Genomic DNA, 26,262 nt, shown 5'->3' with positions numbered 1-26,262 from the left:
AAAACGCTCTCGGAGACGAATACATTTTTTTTTAAAAAACTTTTTATTTTGTACTTTTTCCAATTTTATAGTACATGCAAACAAAAACACGAAAAAAAGAACACAAAAAATAAATAAATAAATAAATAAATAAATAAATAAATAAAGGACACCCAATCTGTGGAAGAGGGGAAAAGGGAAAAAAACAAAAAAACAAAAAAAACCAACAACAACAACAACAATAACAAGGAGAGGTCCCTGCCCTATGGGGCTGAATGAGTCTTATAAGCTATCCATTTTGTCCACTGTTTTCGGTGTTTGTCAGATTTCAGTCTCAAAGTGTAGGTCATTTTCTCCATTATATATATGTCCTCGATTACATCAGTCCATTCTTCCAATTTTAAAGGGTCACTTTTAAGCCAGTTTTTTGTTATTACCTTTTTGCTTGACAACAACATAATTTTAAACAAGTAATGGTCCTCCTTTCTTACATTTTCCCATATTCCAAAATACATTACTCGTGCCTCACACAGCACGTCATACCCCAGCACTTTCGTCATTGTTACCGCAATGCTTTCCCAGTAAGGTTTGATTTTTTTACACTTCCAAAACACATGAGAATGATTGGCGTCCCAGTCTCCACATAATCTCCAGCATTGTTGGGGTGTTTTCAGCTGCTTGCTTTTGATATAAGGAGTAATAAAGAACCTAATCACATTTTTCCAGCCATATTCTCTCCATCGTCTAGAGCTAGTGGAATTATGCTGTGTGAGACATACGGATCGCCAGTCATCCTCTGACAACTCAAGATGTAATTCCGATTCCCACTTTTGTTTGATATATAATGTTTCATTCCTATTCAAATTTTGCAGGCCATTATATAATTTCGATAAAATTCTTGATGGAGGATTTTTATATGCCCTTGTTATTATTTCTATTATATGGCTTCCTTCTCTCAAGAACTTCTTCCTAATTTCTGTATTGTAAAAATGTCTTAATTGAAAATACCTAAATAAATCTGATTTATCCAGTCCAAAGTGTCTCTGTAAATTCTCGAAGGATTTGAATGTTGTCCCGTCTATTAATGTACACATTGCTGTAATTCCTTTATTGACCCATCTTAAAAATGTACTATCCCATTGTCCACTTTGGAATTTTCGAGAATATGCAGGCCAAATCAGCAATTTACAGTCTTCTATAATTCTATATTTCTTCACTATAATCCACCAGAGTTTAATAGTGAATTCAGTAATGAGATTTGTGTTCGTAGACTGGATACTTTCTTCTCCCAATCTTGCTTGTGGATGACATGATAAGCAATAATTTATCTCCATATGCTTCCATTTTGAGGTGTAATCCGGTGAACACCAGTAAACAATATATCTCAGCTGGGCTGCATAGAAATATTCCTTGAAATTCGGGAGGGCAAGCCCTCCTTTTTCTTTTCTAAACTGGAGTATTTTAAATCTTATTCTTGGCTTTGTCCCTTTCCAAATAAATCTACTAACTAATTTATCCCATCTACCAAATTGTGCATCTGGTATATGGACTGGCAATGAAGTGAATAGATACAGCAGTCGGGGAAGCACATTCATTTTTATTACCTCTATTCTTGAGCTAAGGTCCATGACAAGCGGAGCCCATTTAATCAAATCTTTTTGGATTGTATTACTAATCTTTACATAATTCGCCTCGTATAGTGTACTTATTTCACTAGTTAGATAGACACCTAAATATTTGATCTTATTTGAGTCCCATTTTAGTTTATATTCATTTTGAATTGATTCTTTGGGGAAACAATTCAGACAGAGTACTTGAGTCTTTACGATATTTAATTTATATCCTGAGTTTTTGCTAAAATATTTTAATGCTTTAATCAACCGAGGAAAGGTCGTGTCAGGATCCTGTAGGTATATAATTATATCATCTGCAAAGAGACCTATTAGTTGTTCAAACATAAGAATATCCAGATTATGTGCCATCAGTAAACCTTTGAAGTAAGCACGGTTTCGTGACAGTTTTTATCCGTTCCAGTTATCCCGTCACTGTAGTGCCAGTCATAAAACAGACTAATTCTTGGTGGGTGTTGGCCTCTACTAGGGCTGCTCTTTGTCACTGATTTTATTCATAGTTTTTATGGACAGAATTTCTAGATGTAACCAAGGCGTGGAAGGTGTTGGGTTCAGAGGTTTTAGGATCTCGCCTCAGCTTTTGGCAGAGAATGCGGTTCAGGCTACGTCCACACTAATGCGTTTTCGTTTGAAAACGCATCGTTTTCTCTCCATTTTGGCCTCCCGTTCACACTGAGGCGGCGTTTATTTCTTCAACGAAAATGCAGCGTTTTGAAAACGCTCTCGGAGACGAATACATTTGAAGACGGTGCTTTCGCGTCGCAGTGTGGACAGCAAAAACGCAGACCTTCGAAAACGATGACGCATTTTAGTCATGTGATGCAGTCATGTGACCAATTAGACAAAGATAGCGGAGGGCATTATACAGCAGTTGTTTTGTTTGCTTTCAATTTTGACAGCCCTATTAAAGATTATTATCAGTTTGTACATGCTCCAGATAGCTTTTCTTCAAATTCTTTAATTCTCACTCGCTTTTGCAACTTTGTACTTTTGTGTTACTCGCAGCAATAACTCCACCTCATTGTTAGTCCATTTAAAAAACTCGGTGCTTTTCAACAACATTTTGCCGCGACGTTTCAAAGAGCCGGAAAGTAAATAAGCGGCAGACAGAAATGAGGCAGGCCGAATCTTCTTGCGTTTCACGCATGCGCCGTACTGGAACGTAAGCGTTTTCGGACGTTTCAATGTGGACGCACAACTCTGTGAAAATGACTGAAAACACTAGTGTGGACGCGGAGCGTTTTCAGGCGAAAACTCTGTTTTCAAATCTATCCAGGCTAGTGTGGACGAAGCCTTAGTTGGCTTTTGAACAATGACCTTCAGTTTGCACTGAGGTGGTTTGCAGTCACGTGGGGCCTGAGGATGTATGGGGGAGAAGGGGGGCATCATCACCACTGACAATGTTGTTCCTATCACGATCTGTTTGCAGCAGTTCAACAACCTGGATGTCAACATGCATACGTCCCCTTCATGCTCCATATCTGAACCACAGCCATCACAGTCACTGAGGACAGTGATTGTGATGGCAAGCACAAGAACCATACCTCTGTATGAGTATGTATGTACACGGATACACTGCATCATGAGTGCGGTCGCTATTATTGCTGATGAGATGTACAAAGGTGAAGAACTGAACATATATAGACGTTAATACTGGACGCCTGATGTGTACCAAAACAAATGGCCACATGTTCATATTGACATACTTTAATAACCTTTCATCTGGGCGCTTTGCTGTACCTTATTCTCATGGTTTAACCAGAGAATAACCAGCTCCAGTCATGTGAGAAGTTCTGCTGAACATGTGACACTGCGTAAATTTAACTGAAACACTTTCGTATTTCAGTACCTGCTTAAAATGTATTGATGCATAATTCAGAAACATTCTTTGAAACTTCTAATGGCTTAATGGTTTTTTACAGGTTCTTTTTGTGACCAGTGGGATTAAGTGGGTTAAATCAATAAACTGGTGGTTGCTCAGGTTGTAAAAAAAAACAAAACACAAGGTCGATGCGTTCTCTCAACATAACTTACAAGAGCAGCGCAGTCCAGATGAACACACGATGAAGATCCGTTGCAATATCCAACTTTTTGAAACATGATGCACTTAGTTTGCTCAAGTTACTGACTCACATGACTCCTAAGGGTCATGAGTAACTTTGGCTTTCTCTTTCCTGCTGTCAGTTACCGCCATATGCCCTCCTCCCAGACGCATTTTGAGCTGTTTGGGTGGATTGCTTCTTTTTGTCAGGCTGTGTGTCATTGTGGCTGTGGGGATTTGTTTCAGTCGACTTTCCCACATTTGGGCAAGCTGTCACTGTCTGGGTTTGTTTATGCCCCTTTAAAGCCTAATCTTCACATGATTATAGAGTGTCTGTGTTTTTGCTCTACCTCGAGGAGACAGAGGTATTATTGTTAGAGAAACACTTGGTCACAGGTAGCCTCAACAGTTTAACGTAGTGAGATAACATCATTGTAAAGTATTTATTCTTCATGAATCTTCAATGTGATGCTCTAGAGCATGAAAAACTATTTACACATTGTATAAATTAATATGCCTAATATATAATTCCTTTTCAGATTAATCTTCTGGCAAGATCTCTCTGTCTTTCTGAGCAATTCATCATAAGTGATGTTTACTCTCACTGAGTCTGCTTTATCCCCTGCTAGCATAATGACAGGTTCAAATATGCAGCCACAAGTCCCCATTGTGCCCTTCAGCCTTCACAAGCAAGTCATTCTTCCATCCTTGGCTTTGAGACCTGTATTTATCCTGTTGTATAGACTGGAGGAAAGATGTTGATGTGATTTTTGGGTGAAAATTGCAAAAAGACTTTAAAGCTATAAAGTTGCACACTTACACAATGCTAACTCTCCTTTGTTAAATTTCCAATTGCGTAAGTCTTTGGCCAGAAAACACTGCCAACCCACCACCATCCGATAAGGATAAGATTGGATCAAGTTAGTTAATAGCTAAATAACCCAGTGGAAGTCAGGCAAATTCTTAAGAAGCTAGTAGAGACTAAAGAGGGAGATAAAAATGTACATTTGGGGAACATTTTTTATACACCGGCTCAAATTATAACTCCTAATAAATGCTAGTGTTGTACTGTGTCTTCTTTGCTGTGTTTTATTATACATATGCCATATCAGCTTCATACTTTTAATGACAGGTGTTGTTTTTAAAGCTTCATTGTGCCCTGGAAGATATCTCCACTTTTTCTGAATCCTGGTAATGTGGATTTGGCTTTTACTGCAAACAGTTTATCAGTGTACTGTCAACGTAGCCTTAAACCTTTAAGATTCTGCTGCATTACCAACAATGCACCTTTATGTTTCCACTCAGTTTAATCTAAAAGATGGGTTCTCAAACTGTGTCCCGCGGGCCAGTGGTGGCCCTCAAATAACAATAAAAGAATGCACAAGGGCACTTTTCATTCATCCAGACTTCCTGTCATACAATAACATGGAACCACAGAACAAGACAGAGAGTGTACTCGTCTTTAACTCTTGGCTTCTTGACATGATGCTGAATCAGACTAAAGCTAAAACTCATACAGCTGGGTTTCAGTTGCTGTACACATCCATCAGCTTCTTCTTATCTAAAGTTGGTTCATGGTGACAGCAGGTTTAATTCCAGGCATTTCCAGGTGAAATGAAATATATAATCTCTCCAGTGTACCCTGGAGAGATTATATATTACATATTATACATCTCCTTTGTTTATGTAGACATAAACAAAAGTGACATTCCCAACAAAAAACACTATTCTCTGAAAGGACAGATTACGAATCATAAAAAAGGGCTCGTGTGTGCGCCTCTTTTCCACTTAGTCATCAAAGGTTTTTGGAATTCTCTGATCTGGAATTGAGATTTCTTTCTTTCACCCAAGGCACATATACATACACTTACATCTAGAGAAACTTATGTTACCCCTTTCTAAGCACAGTACATAGACAGACTTCTCTCAGAGAATAGCAAACCTCCAGCTGCCTGTGTGACTCTGTTCACATAATAGCTACTTGTCAGGTAATGCTAGAGGTACTAAACTACTCTGGAGACAAAGATGTTTATTTATGGGTGCGAGAGTGTGTGTGTGTGTGCTGAAGGTGGGGTGGGAGTAGAGGGACTTTTACCTTGGCTGACCTGTGAATTTCTTTTGCATAATTGTTGTAAACACCCATTACTGCTTCTACAGCAAACTCTCTGTCCCACAACAATGGAGTAGATGTTTGTGCTCGTTACATACCAAAGAGCTAGCTATATGACTGAACTGTGAAACGGGTTGGACACAATGTGTGAAGTACTGTGTCTTCACACATTTACTGTTCTTAAATGACTTTTTAAGAACAGGCTCATTGACAACATAGTGAACAATCACAATCAGAGAATAATCCTGAGACTCTGTAAGAGGAAGACACTTTGAAGAGTTACCACCCCATTAGCATACACTTCACCATATCAGACATTTTCACACAGTTCAGCCAATCATGTCAATATCTGTGGTTGTTGACATTTACAGGCCTGTGAAAAAGTATTCGACCCTTTTCTGATTTCTCTTTTTTTTTACATATTTGTCAACCTTAGATGGTTAGATCATGAAACAGATATTAATATTAACCTAGGGAGGTTTAAGTATTATTGACTTGTTTAAGGTTGTGCCAAAGCATCTCAGTTGGATTTAAATCAATGCTTTTGGTGCGTTCCTAAATAAGTCGGAAGTCAGAAATTTCAAGTTTTAAGGAGTCACACCTGGGAGTGGCAGCACTCCCAACTTGAGTCAGATTCAAGTACTCGGTTTCTGCCTCAGTGAAGATACAGCATAGATCTACCTTTGCACAGGCTCATATTCAACAGCTGACAGCAGCACACATCCATCTTGTCAGCCTTGGCCAGCCAGCAGGAGTTTATCAGATGAGTTTCATCTCATTAAACGTTCACTTCACGCTCAGTACTTGAAAACTATTGTTGCGTATTTGCTTGTAATAATGACTGTATTTCAGGGAAGGATGTGTTGCAAAAAACTCATTTTACTTAAGTGTTCGATAATGGAGACCTTATGGGAAAACAGATGGCTGGACCTAAAATTATCCTGATAGCTGCAGCATGACGATTATCCATGAGCTAAACTTAGGAAAGGGATAAATGATGTCTCATTGTCTTTATCTGGATGAGGACATCTCCATCTTTTATATCAGAGATCATTTCAGGCAAGTAGCCAGTCCCTCACATGGCTCATGACTGAAGGCTCAGCGCTGAGGTCAAAGAAGAGACTTATGGGTGAGCTAATCAGCTCAGGATTTTATAGGCATAATCACAGTTGGCTGCAAACACTTAGCGGATCACAGGCAAAGGAAGAGGCAGATTGGACTCCGTGTGTGAGAGCGTGGGTGTATGTGTGTGCATCTATAGATGTAGCAACATGTATACACTATTTCTTTGTATTAAAAAAAGTGACACGTGTATCCACGTGTGCATGTTGTGGCAGACTCTCCTGATAAAGTGAAGACAGTCAATTCTGTGTCCATCCATCTGTCTCAGCATGAGCCAGAAGAAACCGGATCCGTATATTCCCCTCACACCTCGGCTAAATGGGGACCTCTTAATTACCCTCCTTTGCTATGCAAGACGGCAATGATAAACCACTTTAAGTATATGATGACAGAAAGATTTATTTTCCACTGATGCCATCAGGATGATAACATCTGTTGTTATATTAAGGAGCAAGATTTGGTTCAGCTGGTCTGTTTCTAATTTTAGTCCATCATAAATCACTTATAATATATCATGCAAATGACATCAAGAGTCTATAAATACATAAATTTTCTAGCACGTCTCCCTTACCCTGATGGTATGGATACAAATGACAACCTGCAGAAACTCTGCAGTCATTTGTAAACTTAAGATGACCACTTACGCCATTGGATATGCAGTTATCTGGACTATTTAACGAAATCCACACATTCCCTACAATGTTTTCCCCTTTGTATCCATTACTTTAAATAGCATATTGCAAATAAATGATTATCTTTTAAATTATTTATAGGTTATGTTGGAATTGCTCTGCAATTATGGTCTAGGAGGTCAGATCAGTGCAAAGCCAGGAAACCATTGCTAAAACAAGATGATGATGCTGTCTGACTTGCAGTAACACGATGACCTGCATTTGATGCTGTATTTACATCTGAAGCAACTGATGACAACAGTGATTTGAATGATAATATGACTGGGGTTTACCTGTTTTTTTTCACACAGAAGTTTCTAGGTTAAATGGAAGGGGGAGTCAAGAGTTCTCTGTCCCCACACCCCTCCCAATTTCTTGGGGGAAAACGTGTGAAAAGGGGTCACTGGGATCATCAGGATTAGCCTGTTTCACTGAGTATCAGTCTCATGACACTAGTGAGCTCATCAGTTAGTTCTGCACAATCTCAAAACTACACCCAATGATTTTCAGTAAATCAGCAAACTGAAAGAAACAGAACAGTGGTTATGCTGCACCATTTCCCAACTATCACCTCAAGTTGCTTTACTCCCTCCAAAAAGTCAAAAATATAAATATAAATATAATGCAATGATTCACAATAGAACACAGAAAACATATTAACTGTTTAACCTGAAACATTTGATTATGTCATGAAAAATATTAGCTCATTTTGAATTTGATGGCAGCAACATGTTTCAAGAAAGTTAAGCTGGGGCAAAAAAAGGCTATAAAAGCAAGTGGTACTAAAACAAAACAGCTGAAGGAACATTTTGCAGCTAATTGGGTTAATTTGAAACAGCTCAGAAACATGACTGGGTATCAAAAAAGAGCATCTTAGAGAGGCGGAGATTCTTGACAAAGGTCACTGAAGACTGTGAACAAAATTGTAACGACTTTGAATATCTCATTATCTAAAGTACATAATACGATGCCGTGCCACCCACATGTGCAGATTGAAACTCCGTCATGCAAAGAAGAAGCCACATGTGAGCATGATTCAGAAACTTCTGTGGGCCAAAGCTAGTTTAAAATGGACTGAGTTAAAGAGGAAAATTGTTCTGTGGTCAGATAATTTGAAATTGGACATTTTTTGGAAAACATGGATGCCACATCCTCCAGTGAAGGACCATTTGGCTTGTTTTATGCATTCAATTCCAAGACCTTCATCTCTAATGAAAAGGGGGTGCATTATTGTCTATGGAGTATGCAGCTTACACATCTGGAAAGGCACCATCAATGCTGAAAGGTGTGAGCAACATATATTCCCTTCCAGCGACATCTTGTTGAGGGAAGACCTTGTATATTTCAGAAAGACAATATTAAACAGCACACTGTGTCTATCCCTGTATTTCAGCAGCACTGCTTAGTAGAAGAGTCTGTGTGCTGAACTAACCTGCCTGCCAGGAAAGTTGAGCATTACATTACATTTTCTCAGTGTAAAGATTTGTTATCTTCCTATCTTTTGTTGTGAATAGAATATGAGTTTAAGAGATTTTATTGACACTTTCATACAGCATTTAAACTTTAAAAAAAAATTGGGATTGTATATTGTAAGGTTAAGGCCATACCATATTTGAGAGAAAACCCCAGAAATCGCACAGTCCCCTATGAGGAGAGCGCTGGACAACAGTGAGAAGAAAGAACTCACTTTTAACAGGAAGAACCCTCTGACACACATTATAAGAGAGAGGAGGTACAGCTTAATGTGATGCATTAGTGGTTTATAAACACATGGAAAGTGAAAATATGTGAGTGCAGAAGTAGAGAGAGTGTATGTCTCCGGAATCCAGTCTGGAGGTCTGATATCTCAGGGCTCTGCCTCACGTTCTGCTACATCATTCTACATCAGGACGTCCATGGACAAACCTAAAAAGCTAAATATAAAAGTATTTATCAGAAGTAGTATTTACCCTGTTTGCAATCTTAGTGGATGCAGAACTTAAGCCTGCACCAACTGTTTATAACAAATAAAATGCTTCTCAAAGTGCAACCTGAGGGATACAAGAATGTATGAGGCCAATGTTTTTGCCTTGGATCCATAAGTTACATCTTGAGGGAAAGTACAGGAGTGAAGGAAATCTTGAATGGCAAGCCACGTGAAAGCTAAAGTAGCATTTCCTTTATTTGACCTAATGACTACACAAAGGCCTAACTGCCAGAAAACTGAGAGTCAAAGGGATCTATGATACACAATTTCATTTTGCCAGCATTTATCTCCTGAAACTTTAAAGACAGAATAAAGATTCACTTGACTATCTCCACAAATCTTCACAAACAAGTCGGATATCACAGTGCCGGTTCCCCTTTGATCAATTTCATTAATTTATGGATTTTTATCCTCCGCAGCTGACTTTGCTTTTGATGTTGTTATTTGCAGGCGTACAGCATGCAGGCCTGCAGGTCAAAGGTAAGCTGAGGCCAGGCTTCCCCTCAGTTAATGTGTGCCATCAGCACACATGCTCTACTCTGTCATCATTAGACTGCAAATTGATTATCTGGAGGGAGTTTAAAAGACATCATTTAAACAATGATTTACTTAGCTGATAACTTAGCACTTCCCACAGGTACACGAGAGCAACTGCTATTTGATAGTCTTCCCAGGAAGAACAGGTCAGGAGTTTGCTGTCACAACCTCTGACAAATAAACAGTTGCAACATCAAGATGCCTAATTCCAGTTTTCAGAAGTAACTCAGAAAAATACTTCTGATACCTACATGTTTGTTTTCCTGCTGAGTGGGAATAACACACTCAGAATATGACCTCTGTAATGACATAAAGTCAGTGAAAGCAGGGAGTATCTCACTGATTTCCCAACACTGGACAGAATGTGTTGTACGTGATCTTGTGCACACTTTTGTCAAAAAGCAGAAATCTAAGAGGTTTTTAAGCAGCTGGTTCGTTTGAACTAGAAAAACAACTTACTACAGCAAGAAGACGGTGTAAGGCACATAGAAGTAGACAGAATGTCTACTTCTTACATGTGGCTGTACAAAAGGTGGAACCTGTAAAAGAAAACCCATAAAATCCAATTCAATAAAACTGACACAGCTGACTATATCATGGAAAATGCTTTGTAAATCCATTCCCTTTGTGGGATCTGAGAGTTGGTATTGCTCAGCCGAGCCATGATAATTCAGGGAGAGCTCCAGGTCTGGTGGGTCTGGTACTAATATGATTAGCACATATCTGGGGGATTTAAAACTGTGATTTCACAATTTGAGTGTTTCCTTAAAAGATGGTCTTTTAAACTTTCAGTCTGTCTTTTATATCCCAGATCAGAAATCAGTGAGTCAATGAACAATACCAGGAAAATGTAAAGGCCAGAAATCAGCAATGTCCTCTATCAAAATATCATACTTCAAAAGATCAAAAATGTCATTTCACTTTAATAGAATTAGATTCTGTCAAGGACAAGTCATCCATTAATTCAGTTAGATTTTAAACAGTACTTTTACTTCCTCCGCGGTTCTCATTCGCACATGAGTCTGAGTATATAATACTGTTTACCTTATGTCTGCGATGGACTGTAAAACTGCCACCAGAGCATAAATATTGTTATCTTGTCTTCTGACAGATTTCTCTCTCTCTCCCCCCGTTCCTTTTGAAGTTCCGCCACACCAACATCAAGGCTGTAGCTACTGCGGACACTGAGGTCATGTCATCTGCATTTCTGTCTGTGTTGGGCTTTAAGAAAGAAAAAAACGAAACGTCTGTGGAGAAGGTACCAGAAAATATGTAGATATACTCTGTGCCTGGTCAAGATTTGTTTTTGTTGGATTAGGATATGGGGCAGTCCTAATCAGCATGATTTTTTTCTTTTTCACTGCAACAAAATGATCCCCAGGACCTGCTAAAATTATCATCAGGAACCACACACTGGATGTTTGAAAAATAAAAGCTCCCTCTTGTACTACTGGAAACAAAATAATAAACTTAGGTATCAATCTATGTTTTAGTAGACGCCTAGCCCCGCCCACTTTACACAAGCCCATCCAATTAGCTCATCCCCTCCTCAGAGGAGTGATCTGTATTTCCGAAACTCCGGGCTGCTTGTTCATTGTACTGAGTCAGCGGCCATACGCAAATGGATCCAGAGGAGGGCTGTGCTGTGTAGGCTGCACTCTACATAAGCTCTCAACCTGCGGGACTGCGCGCACATACTGCCGACTGGAGATCGCAGGTAGCATCTGGGGGCTTGACTTACACATCAGAGGCTCTGATTTGTGCTTATTTTCACAAGGACAAGCTTAAATCCAGGATTGTCTGACAAGACCTTTCATACATCCTCCGTTCCTGATCTGCCCATCGGGTGCATAGAGCAGTACAATGCGGCGGCTGTGCTGTTGACTAATTGGACACCCCCTCCACCTTTTTTTCTTCTTTTATTTTGCTTTTTTTTGCCAGTTCTTACTCAAGGAGGCACATTTCCAAATCAATGATGAAGCTCAAACCAAACCAGACCAGGACATACGATGGCGACGGTTTCAAGAAGAGAGCGGCATGTCTGTGTTTCAAGAATGAACGTGAAGAAGAGGTAAGAAAGGTTATCCCAGCGTGACGCTGTTTTCCTGCATCTTATCAACAATATGCAGCGTTTGTGTGCTGTGACTTTATGGCCTAATCAATCTGCATCTAGCAGCCATTCAAAGTGCACAGGGATGCTCGTTTTCAAAACGCACAACGATCCGTAATAAGACGCCCGGGCTTTGATTTATGCTGTTGCCTACTAGGTGTAGTTACGTGTTTGCTGGCAAAGTCGCTGTCTTTTTGGTTTGTGTTTGCGTACTGCTGATGTGCCTTGGGCCATCCAGTTTAGGCTAGTTTGAGGAGCACGTAGAGAAAAGGGGGGAAAAAGCGGTGCTGTCGAGCCACCTTCACCTAGCATCTTACGACTAATAGTATGTTTGTTTCAAATTAAAGCACACGGGCAGCAGCGCAAGTGAAACTGCCCTCTCAAGTAAGGCGAAGCTCTTATTTCGAAAGTAACTTCCTGTTAGCTTTTCGCTAGCTTGAAGCAACGAGCAGAAGGGGGGCGAGGCGCTCACTTGTACGGTTCCTTTAGTAGAGGGTTTAACAGTAGCGTGGGCTGAGCGGGGGGTAACAATATATGCCACAGGTCTACTGCTGAATATATTAATCAGATGTAGGGTCATTTTAATATGACAATAATGTAAGTGTGACATGACCGAGCAGCTTCATTCACGGTTATGCTGCATCCCGCCGGCCTTGGGCGGGCTGCTGCGTAGCAATACTGTTGATTAGGATTTAAAGGGACCATCACATGTAAATAATGAATGGATGTGACAGGCTCTGATGGGCAGTGCTTTAGACCCACCTCAAAGGAGATTTAAGGTAACCTAAAGCAGGGCTTTAGTGAGACGTCCGCCAGATTTTAAACTGCCATAGTTTTCTATTTTATTTTATTTTGTGGGGTGACTGTTTCCTCCCCTTTTTTTGCAATATTTATTTGTAACTACCCCCCCCCCCCCCCCCACACACACACACCATAAATGTCAAAAGCTGTAAAAATGAACCTTATATAATTTCTCTGTCTGCTAACTGGTCTGGTTAACTGGTTTACGTGCATGAATGTTTCACCAGTAAGTGACAAAAGTCAAGGCTGTCCCCTGCATATTCTGGCTTGACTATATTTAGCCATTTTTTGGCCTGGCATAAACAAAGTGTTACACAATGTGCAGTAAAGACATCACTGTCTGCTGTCACTAGACAGCCACTAAGAGCTCTGCCTAGGCTCTCCAGTGTTTGGCTGTTAAACACACCATATCAGGAATTTTACAAGCATGCAAACAGTATATCTGCTTGTTTGCACATGTGGACGTGGTATGCTGTTGTTATGTAAGATTTATTTTAAATGCGTAGCCATAAAAGAAATAGAGATACTGTGCAGAGATCCAGTTTTGCTTTCTTTAGAATTGTTTTGGTTTGGCCATTTTTACTTGCATTAGTGTACTGTAATATTGTGACAACAGAAGGATGTAGGTGACTACTACCCTCAGGACTTTAACAAGCATGTCTGGGTTCGCAACCACAAACATGACTCAGCTTTAAGTAAGAGAACTGATGTGATGCTCTTACTGTAACTGGGTTGGCACTAATGGTGATTTTTGAAGACGATTCACATGTAGTGTAGGCTTTGTAGTAACACACATATACATTACATATAGACATGTAGACATTGCATACCTAACTCTGGTGGAACAGGAGCTCTAGATCTGCTCAGCTGTTTTTGTTTTGGAAGGGAAAGGCCCTTAAGGCCCTGCTTTATTCTGTGATAGCAATAGTTTAACTTCGAACAGTGAAAAATGGGAAGCTGACAATTCAAAGAGACAGACAAGTTGGTTGAGCTGGTGAAATTACATTTCATCACAACAGTGCTAAGTTGTCAAAACAAATAATTAAGCAAGAAGAGCCAGTGTTTTTATGTGTGTCTACTTTAAGTCTATACATGTCAGTAATATGAAAGCCACATATGTTAGTGTGCTAACATATGTGGTTAATGTGATGCATCATAATAAAAGGATTTCAGCACTGCTTTCCCCAGTGGTCGTCGCTTGGTATAATTCAATCAAATTTTGTGCTCACTGAATTATGTAATGTCCGTGCTGCCTCAAAGCTGCAATATGGCTATTTTACAGTCACCTTCAGTCTATTTTGGCTTTCCAGCCTGAAATTTTCATTGTTTTGCTTTGCTTTGGTCCTCTCTCTTTCTTCAGCCTTTTGTCTGCCGCTATTGGTCTAACAGAAAGGCCTGTACAATACTTTCTAGCTGGGCCATAAAATCTTCAACTACTAGAGCAACAGTTGCTCAGATTTGCTAATTTAGTTGTCTACCTTCTTAATGTGCTTCCAGTGGTTTAGTGTTTAACACATTCACTCGGCGAGCGAAGGGTCACTTGTTCGTTTCCAGACGCAGACAAAAATCTCTTCAGGGGTTGTGTCGGGAAGTAAAACTGGTGGCGAATCAAACAAGGGGAGCTACCTGCTCTGTCGACCCTTTTGTCTAAGCCAGAATTCAGTTCTTGGGTTCCAGTGACCTACCATTATCTCATGGTTAGCACCAGGGTCTCTTCGGTCAGTTTTGGGGGTTCTCCGTGACCGCGCTGGCTTGTTCGCAGAGAATTTACATTACAGTGCGCCCCAGGTGGTGAAGTTTAAGCTAACATCTCCGAAATATTACAGGAATAACTACTTGGCTGTTTGGCCCTGAGCTACAGCTACTCAAAGGTGTGCGCAATGGAGTAGTATCAACGCTTTAGAGTGAAGAATATATTCTTGCATTCACCTGAGTGTCACAAACTATGATTCCATATAAATGCAAAGCAGTTTTATAAGGTGATGATGTCACGTGGTATTCTTGCTTGAAAGCCACCACCCCCATGTCAAATCTAGCAGTTGCCGTCAGAGGCTTTTAACACAGTGAATTTTAATGCCATAAGTGTTATCAGGATAACAGTTTTAGCAGTAACCTCTGTGTTTCTCGGATTGTACCCCATGGTTTGATATTGAAAGTATCCCAGCAAGTAACAAATGCTGTCATCATGGAAATGGTGGTGGCCGGTTATCAGTTTGAGAAGATTCTACTAGGGCTATATCATACCGTTCACGGTAACACCGGTGTAATTTTGGGCAACGATAGGAAAATGAAATATCACGATAGAATATCGTAAAACGCGCATGCGCACTGCCTATGTTTACATACGCACATGGCGGCGACGCAGAATGAGAAGAGCGAAAGCGGATCGTTAAATGAAACGGATGAACCAGAACTGGTTTGTTAAAATGCTGCAACTTCAGTGGTGTGGAACTGGTTTAGCTTTCGTCCGTCAGATACACAACAAAGCACTATTTTTGGTAGAGCATGCTAGCGGGCCGTCGTTATTACCGTGTTGTTTGGAAAATACGGCACACTTAAAATCAATCCTTTTATTTTTCTGAAAATCGACAGTGCCCCCTTATAATCCCGTGTGCCTTATGTATGAATTCTGGTTGTGTTTACTGACCTCGAAACGATTTTATGTACACGGCGCTCGAAAATCTGTCAGATGTTTCAGTACGACTTTGCTAAGCTACGAAGCCGCACGGCTTGATGGATTGTCGGAGCATTACGGCTCCGACAGTACGTATCACCTCGCGGAGTGATACTTACTGTGCTTCAACATAATATTACGGTATTGTGTGTGTGTATAACCTCTTAAGTTTTGTGGATATTATACATGGTTATGCTGAAGATATGTTGACCAGTTTCCACTGGAAATGCCTTTTGGTTAAACTGTCAGCAAGGAATTTGCACTGTTACATTTTTATGTAACTTTAATGCACATACAAAAACAGCTGCTTGTTTAAGTGAAAATACATTGATGTTTTGTTTTTTTTTTGGGTTTTTTTTGCACTAATAAAGTTGTGGAGTTGTAAAGTATTTTGTCTAGTGTCAATTATATGGTCAGTTATATCGTTAACGCAAATTTTCAAATGTATATCGTGATAAATATTTTTGGTCATATCGCCCTGCCCTAGACGCTACGTCTTAACATCAAGAATGAAGTCGCATGTGTTCTCTGCGTTCGCATTTTGTGCTGTTTTCCTCCGAAGTCGCTTGTTTATGACTCTTATTAGTTGTCGTATAATGCAGCCACTATATTAATGTCTCAGCACGATCAATCATGTCTCCTGCGCTCCTCTTCTTTGGTGTCTGTGACTCTACATCATTCCGTCCTCCGGCTGCCTGCCTGGCATGTGGAGCCTTCTTTATGTGACAGCTACAGGCGGTTCCCCGTGGGGAGGAGGTGTTTATGTCCTCCAGAATATTCCTCCCTGCTGTCTCCGTTTTGAGGCCATGCCAGAAGACCGACTCTGTTCTTAACTAACAGTGGTTCTGAAAATCTTTTGCCTATTCATGAAGTTAACTAGTGTTCAGAGAGGTTGTGTAATCAGTGACTTGTGGGCTTTACAGCGAACACGTCTTTACATTGAAGTCTTTAAAGATGACTCATGTGTATTTCACTATCCAGAGGAGACTTATAGACGCACACCCTGTTTCCTTTTTCACTCTGGTGGAACACTAAGTGGTATGGCACTTGTAGTGTTATATGTACATGGTAAAAACTCACTCACTGCTAAATTTGCATCCACCATGCAAAAAGTTACAAAGTGCCCAAACAGTTCATGTCTTATGGCTGATTTGGATTTCTGTGGTGAATCTTTGTAGGGGTTATGTCGTAAGCTATATAACCATTCATGCTTGTGCATGGTGTTAATTACCTTGTGGTCATATCCCACTGTTTTATATGTGATGCCAGCCACGATAGAAACAAATAAAATCCTAGGACTTTTCTGTTTCTTTCTCTTTTTTTCCCCCCTTCCCTAACGGATTTGTCCCTCATGTTTTGCCTCTTTGTAAATTCTCTCACATCCATTTCAGTCATTTTGGTTTGGCGATGTCCCCTCATATGTGAGTCCTTATATCGAAGCTTAATTATTATTTCTCATGCTAGGGCGGAAAATCGTACCTCATTGATCAAAGACTGTGGCGAAAAAGCAAATGGAAATGTATAGGCCAGTCACAATAGTTCCATTTGTTCCAGTTTCATTTATTTACGTTTCCAGGTAGATGCACGGCAGATTACACTGTAGGGTTTCACAAGGGTTTTGTAGTTGTAGTTTGTAGTGTCACCATTGCCATATATTTACCAAACAATACTTTCTTTTTGAAACTAACATGCATGTGGTACATCAATTATCAATAATGTTGCCCTGCCACCTTTAAGGAAGTTTGTCAATCTTCCTTCTCCTATAAAAGAATAAAAACTTGGAATATGCTTTTATGATGTCTTACGTTGTCAAAGGAGGAAAAAAGCAGTAAACAGTCCCTCCCCCAAGGCAATTTTTCTCTTCTTTTTTATGGCTAGAGAGTAAACATAGATGTAAACCAAATAATGTAAACAGTGTAAGGAAAGGTTAGTAAAAATACGTATTGGTGGAAAAAACTATAATAAAATACAAACATGAAGGAAATGTTTTCAGTCTTAGTCTTGCAGTTTTTTATGTTATGCAAAATAACAGCTTCTGTTAACTAAGGTAAGAAAGACTCCCTGCTTGAACTGTATGTTGACCAATCTTGGTTACGTGCTTATTCTGCCCCTAAAGACCCATTTTAAGTAAGTAAAGTTTATTTATATAGCCATTTGATGGCTTAAAATACACTGCCTGTTTTTGACTTCTTAACCCTGGAAAAATCGGTCTAGTTTTGCTTGTTATTTTTTTATAATTACAAAAAAATCCAATTGGAGGAGCTGTAATAACTCTGCCCAGAGGCCTCTCCTCTAGCCCAACCTTCTTTCTAAACATAAGTGGGTTTTCAGTGCTCAGAGTTCACCATCAGCTGACTGTTGACCTGCCATCCTGGTGTGAGTTATTTTGTTTTTGAGTTTTTTGGCCTCTTTAAATTGTAGCTTGTGGGCTGTTTTTGTACTAACTGGTCTTTTTGTTCGGTGGGTTGTTATACAGCTCAGAAGGCGGAGCTTAGTTAATCTATACTATAATTATTATGTTTTTAGTTGATAATGGGAATGCCAGTTCACGTGACTGTTCAAGTTACTGAAAATAAATGAACAAACAGTTCAAATAAAAGTGTAATAATGATAATTATATAAAGGAAATGGATGTATTTTGCCAGTTCTTTTACATGTAACATGGTTTCTTTTTATTGTGATCAAAAGGACTTGTGTTTGGGAAATTCTCTAAATTCTTGAATGTAGGTGAATGGCCTAAAGAGGTTGCAGGTCCATATTTGGCCTTGGACAGGTGAAATTGTGCCCCACTGCTGCACTTCTGTATGAAATATGGAGCAGTGTGATGAAGCAAACCTCTTTAATTAAAGATGGTTTGTAAAATGTAGATTCCAGTCTCTACATTCCAAAATTGACCCAACCCCTCTTTTCTTAGGGTGGATGAATAATATTTCCTCTTCAGCAACAACTAAACGCTAAAATCAGCTTCGTTGTTGCTGCCCCGGAAACACCGTGTTTTGTATACATCGCGCACTCACTGCTTAGCGATCTCCCCTTAATCCTCGCCGGCTGCAGTTCAGCACACACGCACTGTTAAGACGTGAGGACCTTTTGGCACACCCGTGAAGTCGCCAAGTCGGTGAGCCTGCGTGGAACCTCTTGGCACAGTAATGACTTCTGGCAGGTGACATTCACATTTATAAAGGAGGACAAATAAAATCACTGCTGCACACTGACAAACACAATAAAAGATCTCACTGGCAAAAGCCCTCCTGTTGTTGAGGGAGCTTACCGAGGCAGGTTACAGGTTCAGCTTTGCACATTTCTTATAGTTTGCACCCTCCTGAGAGAACGGCATGCCCTGCGCCAGCGCTGCTTGTACTATTTGTGTAAATGCCTCTTCTTTTAACGCGTCATTTACTGTCCATTATGTAAGCTGTACACCTGTCACATAACATAAACATCTGTTGTGTGATGTTTCTTCTTAACATTTTCATCACTAGGGAAATCTTTGCACGCATGCACTTAACATCGGTTCCCCCTCACCCCCACCCCAACCTGCAATCCGGGAATAAGCAGGTGGTTGAGTCGGGCATGTGAGCAAGACACCAGCCGGCAACTGACAGATAGGGCTCCGGTCATGTGCTGTATCAGTCAGACAGACTGTTTGGTCTTCAGCCCAGGCAATTTAGAAGAGCCTCAGAAAGCCTCGTGTAGCCGCGGCCACAATCCCATTAGAGAACGTAAGGGAAGCCATACGAAAGCTGAGGCGGGATTAAGCGACAGGCTGACTTCTCTCACAGATTACTGCATATGAAGTCAGTTAGGGTGCGTTGTTCACCATCTGTTGCACATGCTGCTTCACAGATTTCTCACACTAATTCATGGACGTTCACTGTGTGGCCCCTTTGACCTCACCGGCGCCCTCGCTTGTTTGTCGATGCTGGATTATGACAGAAAAAGGAAAAATGCTAAAATGTGCTAGAATCACGCTTAAATGAACCATCAGAGACTGTGACAGAATCCTGCTTTGTTTATTTTTTTAAACACAGATAGGAGCCCTATCTGTCAGTTGCCGGCTGGTGTCTTGCTCACTTGTAGGCTGTGTGTGTTAATGATGATGACACAGCTTCATGCTAAATGCGATAATGCTCATAGCAGCTGTTTTCGTATTTCTTTCGATTGCTATGCGGATACTGCTGCAAACCGCACACACAGGCGCATCTGATCTGTACGTATCAGTGGACACTGCAACTGTCGTGTAATTCAAACCCCAGCGGGCCACTCCGGAGCACTGGCAGAATTTTAGGGCCCCCAGCTGAGTTTACAAGCATTGTCCGCTGAGTTCATGTTGTGTCGCGACCACATGGACACTGGTACTAATTAGGGTTGAGTATTTTCAAGAATGGGCATCCACATGAAGTGGTGGGGGGAAAAAGAGTAAATAAAGGAGTAAAAACTATGGATTATTTGCTCAAAGGAATATATATATATTTATCTAAATGTATGTAGCATCTTTATGCAACTCAATTTGTCTGCGTGATGTAAATTCCATCATTAGATGGTACTTGCTTGCTTGTGTGTGGATGTCTTCGTGCCATCCTTATTGTCAACATGTCTTCACCCACTGGTTTACTGTTTTGGTGTTTTAACTGGCATCGTCTTGAGCTCTTGAAATGAGAAAGTGGAGCTGACAAGCTAATAGTAGTACTAAGTTGTTGCGGTGGTAACCGAGATGCCTCCAGTAGACTGTATTTTGCTAGTTTTTTGCAATTCTTTACTTTCTTTATTCCAAATTGTGATGTTTAGCTTCAAAGTGAACATCATTTTGCCATAAATAGGACCTGAGGACAAGTTTATAATGGCCCCCTGGTGACTGTTCAAGAGACTGCAAATTGACAGACCCAAATAAAAAAAAAAGTACATATAGCCTGTATTTACTTAAAAAAAAAAAAAAAAAACCTTTTGTATTAAGTCAAGGGGATACACTGAAAGTACTTTCACCTGGTCCCTTATTTAAATGGTGGCCACAATGGATCAGTCCACACTGGATTGATTAATTTGGTACAAAGCAATCATCCCATCTATGAACTAGCTTGTAGCTCCTGAGCCTTGGTTTGTTTTGTCTCGTGGTCTTGAATCTGGTGTTTCTCATTCGTAAGAAAAAAGCATGCACCATGGAGACACTCCACCATGGAGCATGGAGTCACTCCGCTAAGAGCATTAAATGTGCATGGATCCTCTTAAAGAGATCAGAAAGTAGTGAAATAAGACCACCTGTGTCTCCCTACAGTCCACAGCTGTCTGCGTTCAGTTCTGCGAGTGAGTGTAACCCTGTCTTTCGCATCTTGTGAGCGACGCTAAGGCAACTCCAACCATCAGTCATTTTTTTATGATGTTTTGAGTCCCAAGGGTCATGGTTCATGTCCTCAAGTTGTGATATAGGTTACTGAAACTCTGCATGCTCCTGTGTGCTTTGACTCCTTTGGTTTATTGGGTTTTAAGGTAAAAATAATAACTCAGTCTGCATTTCCTAAAGTTTTTCTTTTTCTTTGACAGGTTCTGCTGGTCAGCAGCAGTCGGCATCCAGACCAGTGGATTGTCCCCGGAGGAGGGATGGAGCCAGAAGAGGAGCCATGTGGTGCAGCAGTGCGAGAAGTGTTTGAGGAGGTAAATAAATCTGTGCCCTGACTTTGTTTTAATGTTATACAAGTCAAGTTTGAAGTCTATAAAATGAAATAGGTTTGTGCATTGGTGCAGAGAGACACAGTTGGCACCTAATACTGTTATCATTTGTATTACATCAGTAGTGTTAAAAAATAATCAGTAAAAATCCAACAAAAAAAAAAAAAAAGAATTGGACTTGCATGGTTAGAAACTGCAAGTAAGCTAAGGGTGAGAGGTTTTTGATGGGGTACAGTGTCAGCAGCTGGGTGAGTGAGGAGCCTGATGGTATTTCAGAGTTCCCCCTGGTTGAGAACCTTGTGTTCTCAGCAACGTCAGTGGTCTAAACTTGGCCCTTCACTGGATTCCTGTGCATTCACAAACCCTGTAGCCTTTCCTTCTGGACACATCAGTGGGTCAGACTGACACTTGAGCAGATGTCATATGTCTTAACAGTAATTTGAGGCCTGTGAACAGAAGTCAGTACATCTGAATTAATAAAATGACTGTTATGAAAGGGAATCTCTCATATTACTGTAATAACAATCTGCAGAATTCAAGCAAGATTCTTTTTATTATTATTATTGTATTCTTACCCAGGTGATGACCCAGTACAGTATAAATGACAGTGAAATCTTTTATATTAATGTTATATGTTGACCTTTGACTCTGTAGCTCGTAGCTTTGCTACTAGTTTCTGCAAAAACCGTCATAGGGGTTTAATTTGTTCAGTCCTGATATATGTATTCTTTATTTGTGGGCAGTTATCTGTTGGACTGTCCTGAATGTTGAAACGTGACACAGAGTTCCCACTGTGTTAATGCAGAACACTGCTTTTCTGTTGTTTTCACTTTCTATTCATCTCTGTGACTGACCTTCTACAGAAGCCATAGCTACTTGAGCCTTCCAACAAAGAAGTATACTCTGTGCTTCCCAAACACTACAGCCAGTAGAAATAAATGATTTTCTTTTCTCCTTTATCTTTTCCTCAGGCCGGTGTGAAGGGCAAACTAGGACGCTTGCTTGGTGTATTTGAGGTAAGCTTTTCACAGGACAGGACAAAATGTGCAAATTGTATAAAATCTGCAATTATTTACTTTAAAATTGGCAAATAAATGTAGGTGTGAATTGCATGATTTTTTTGCATCGCTGCATTGTAATTAAATATACATCTGTCTCTGATCCTTAAAGCAAAACCAAGATCGTAAGCACCGAACGTACGTGTACGTGTTGACTGTGACGGAAACCCTAGAGGACTGGGAAGACTCTGTCAACATAGGTAAAGTTTTTCTTCATGTCCTCCCCTTAAGCATCAATGCGTGTGGTTCTGAGTGCTGCTGCTTACACCGTACTCTGTATTTTTTATTTATGTGAAGACTAGAGTACTGCACAGAAACCACACAGGCACTGGCAGTTACAACAGGTGCCTATAAATCTAGGCCACTGATCATTACTGCAGTGGTACTTAGCTGCAGTATATTACAGCTGTCAGTGCGGCGGACGTCAGTATCCAGTCTGTGTAATCCAAAGCCTAATGTATCCCCTCTGTTCTTGCTTTGAACTCTGAAAACCTTTATAGCAGATGTCAGTTTGGTCTGTACGTGGATATTTGAAGGTTTTCAGGTATATATATATTTGAGTTTCAAGGTACAGTATCCATCTATATCTATAGTATCTTCACCCTACTTTAATGCATCTTATTAAGTATGCAAGTTTGCCTCATTGTGACATTCTGTGAAATGTTTCAATCAAGGGTCACTGTGTTTTTTATTTTTTTTCTTCTAACAAGTGAAAATGGGGTAACCTGCAGAAGCTATTAAAGCTCACAGTCCATTTTGTCTTTTGATATGAAGTCAAATCAGCTTGTGGAAAAGAAAAAGAAGGGGTTACGTGGCTTGTTCTGCACAAAAGTTACAGTTTGTGTGACAGTGCACTTTGCTGGTGATTAAGAAAACCTGATCTTCAGTTCTCTGTCTCCCTCTGCAGGTCGTAAGCGGGAGTGGTTCACCGTGGAAGAGGCCATCAAAGTGCTGCAGAGCCACAAACCCGTTCACGCCGAGTACCTGCGGAGGCTCCAGCTCAGCTGCTCTCCCACCAATGGGAACTCCATCCTCCCGAGCCCCTCATCAAACGACAACTACCCCCATTACAGCGCTACACCCACCACACCCTCGACGGGCAGCGTGCTGGGCTCCTCCTGCAGATAGGACTGCAACTCAACCTCCTGTCCTGTCTAGCTGAGACAGTTCACCTAAAGTCTGTACAGTCTCGTGCATGAATCTAAAGACTTTTTCAGAGTTGTGGCTCTTCTTGTATGTATAGTTTCTAATCTTAGCTGCAGGACAGACCAAAGCCATTGCCAGAGCCGTGTTAAAGACTGAGCAGGAGAAGCTGGGAACACTCTGGCAGAGAAACTGTGATTGTGGCTAAATTGAACACTTTTCTTTTGCTGGCAAACGTCAGAATGAGGAGCTGAAGTTTGGGACGAAGAAGCTGCAGACTCTGCTGGTACGAGTGACCTCGTGAAGGAATGCCTTACAGAAACTTTGTATGAATGTGGTATTGGGGTTGTTTTGTTTCACTGATGGTCCTTTTTATGTCATTTAATTTGAATGAATATGCTGCGTGAACTCTAATAAAGCGTAGTCGACAGTGTTAATTGGTAAGAGACTGACACGTTGTATTTTAATGTAAAAGCGTGATTTCCTTTCCACCATGTTAACCATTAACTAATGACAAAATACAGTTAATTGATCTAAATTAGTATTTTCACTTAAACTTGGATGTTGGTGTTAACAAATGCAGCTGGAGTGAAGGTACTGGAGTATTTCAGTTAACCATTAACCTGTAAAAAAAAAAAAAAAAAAAAAAAAAAAAAAAGAGTTTCTACCTCAGTGAGCCTAAACTGGATATGATGATCGCCATGGTCATGTCACAGAATGATAGCACTGCTGTGTTTATAGTTAAACATGAGCCAGTGTCTGCGAAGTTTAGTGTCGGCTAACCTTGACTGATCAAACACTGCTCTGATGTCAGTTTATGACCACATACCTTTTTATCAGTGCTCAGTGTTTCCCCACTGAAAAGTATTCAGAAGTGCAAATTACGACCTTGCTGGGGTCGTGTGGCCGGGCTCAACTTGAGATGCTTGGAGGGAGGGAAGTGCATTGCTGTGATTTATGCTGAATGAAAACAATTGAATGATTGTCTGCTTTTCCTTTAACCAGCAGCAGTTTTCTCTCTCTTGTCTCGTGGTGCTGTTTGAAGAACCTGTCCACTAATTACATTTCCACATAAACTATGATTGCTTTGTCCTGTGTTTGCATAGGGCTGCAATTAATGCATCAAATGACTTGACAATGACATTTTATTTTTTTTTTCCTGTTGATCTGTTAATGTCTTGGTTTATTCAATGCTGCGGGGGAGGGGGGAATATCTACTGGATCAGTGAGTTAACTGATGCAAAGCAAAGGTAAAATGATCCAGTGACATAGTTTGATTCAAAGAAAGAAACGGTGCATTTTTAATCTGTGATCATTCTTAGCCTTGCCAACACAACCTTTGCCCAAAAAGATGTATGAAATCCATCTTCCTTTTCAAAAGCCAAAGAGAAGTGGCTCACCCCAGCTTTTAAATGTCACGTTTCCTCCCTGAAAACAGACTCCCACTCTCTCCTGCTTTGACGGCTGAATGACGACTAGTTACCACACACCCGATTTGTAAATAGCTTTGAGGAGAACCGCTGACAATGTGTTTTTAACCGAAATGAAGCTGTAATTTCTCTCTTTAATGTTTTATAATTTTTTTTAACAATGTACAAATGGCAGAAAAAGACCTGTAGGAACTCTCCCTGACCCCCCCACTGAGTACGCACACTACAGGGTATTTGTATCACAACATAGTGACGTGCCACAGGTTTAGGATGTGAAGGTCGGCTGGCGTTTGTGTTGAGGTGATGGAGGGGGGTGCATCATGTAATAGTTGTATTAAAATGACTGACAGCAGAGAATGAGATTATATGGATGATAATCTGAAACTTTAAGATGAAAACCTTTTTAACAGACACAGATGTCACACAAGTATTGACCCAGAGTAAACAAGGATTTATTTTTATTCTTTTTTTTTCATGCAGATGCATGAGACATGCAGAGGGCTGGTGCAAACATCAAAGATCAGATGAATGCATTTGGAAATGAAAACGGTGGTACAATCCAGGCGTTTCTCATTCTTGGCTTTTGTAGGAGTTCAGTCATATCTTCAGATTTCATGCCATGTCTCACTTTATCTTCCCAGTAAATGCTGCTCTTTCACAAAACCTTATCTGCAGTATCGTAAAATAATACAGCGGTTCAGCTCGAGTAAAGTCTCAGCCTGTTTCTATGTGTGTCTGGACAGAAATATGATGTGCCAAATCAAAGGAAAACCGTTTGTATCCTTATGGGAGGTAAAAGAACTTGATGTTAGTGTTTTAATCGTCTATATCGTAGAGCGAGAGGGTGGAAAAAAACATCTCAAACACTGTTTGATAAAATCTTTGTGTTATTTCAGAATATGATTGTTTTATAATGTGAAAAATCTCTTTCTAAATCCGAACTCCACCCTACATTGTTCAGATTCTCATGAGGCGGTGATTCTTTACCTCGCGCCGTTTTGAAGTTGAACACATGCGACTGAGTCAGACCACAATCTGAACGGGAGCCCAACTTGAATCCATTAATCTTGATGTTCTACAGCTCCCAGTCACATCTCCCTCCGCTTGTTGAGATGCTGTTGGATGCTCGGGTCTTTGTTGATCTGTGATTGGTCTTACTGTAAACAAGGCAAACTAAAGATTTGTTATTGTTTATCTTAATATGCACAGCAATGTTTCATGTGAACGTGGGTTAAAGAATTGGAGAGGAAAGACCTTTGGAGAAGAGTGCATTAAAGAGGAAAAATCTTATTTCAACAGTTGTTGAGGATTTATTTAACTGATTG

The 26,262-nt window shown here is 40.3% G+C and overlaps 1 protein-coding gene across 1 annotated transcript; it reads left to right on the top strand.

Annotated features, from left to right (window-relative positions):
- Positions 1 to 11,642: 11,642 nt before the first annotated feature.
- On the top strand, positions 11,643 to 26,233 carry nudt4b (nudix (nucleoside diphosphate linked moiety X)-type motif 4b). Its single transcript, XM_085137322.1, has 5 exons — positions 11,643 to 12,128; positions 21,181 to 21,291; positions 22,278 to 22,322; positions 22,477 to 22,564; positions 23,272 to 26,233. The coding sequence occupies exons 1-5, from the start codon at positions 12,030 to 12,032 to the stop codon at positions 23,490 to 23,492; spliced, it is 564 nt and encodes a 187-aa protein (XP_084993448.1). The 5' UTR covers positions 11,643 to 12,029; the 3' UTR covers positions 23,493 to 26,233.
- The last annotated feature ends 29 nt before the right edge of the window (positions 26,234 to 26,262 follow it).

The sequence above is a fragment of the Neolamprologus multifasciatus genome, chromosome 17 (assembly GCF_963576455.1).
Source record: "Neolamprologus multifasciatus chromosome 17, fNeoMul1.2, whole genome shotgun sequence".
Taxonomy (NCBI): Eukaryota; Metazoa; Chordata; class Actinopteri; order Cichliformes; family Cichlidae; genus Neolamprologus; species Neolamprologus multifasciatus.
This window is presented reverse-complemented; position numbering and strand designations above follow the sequence as displayed.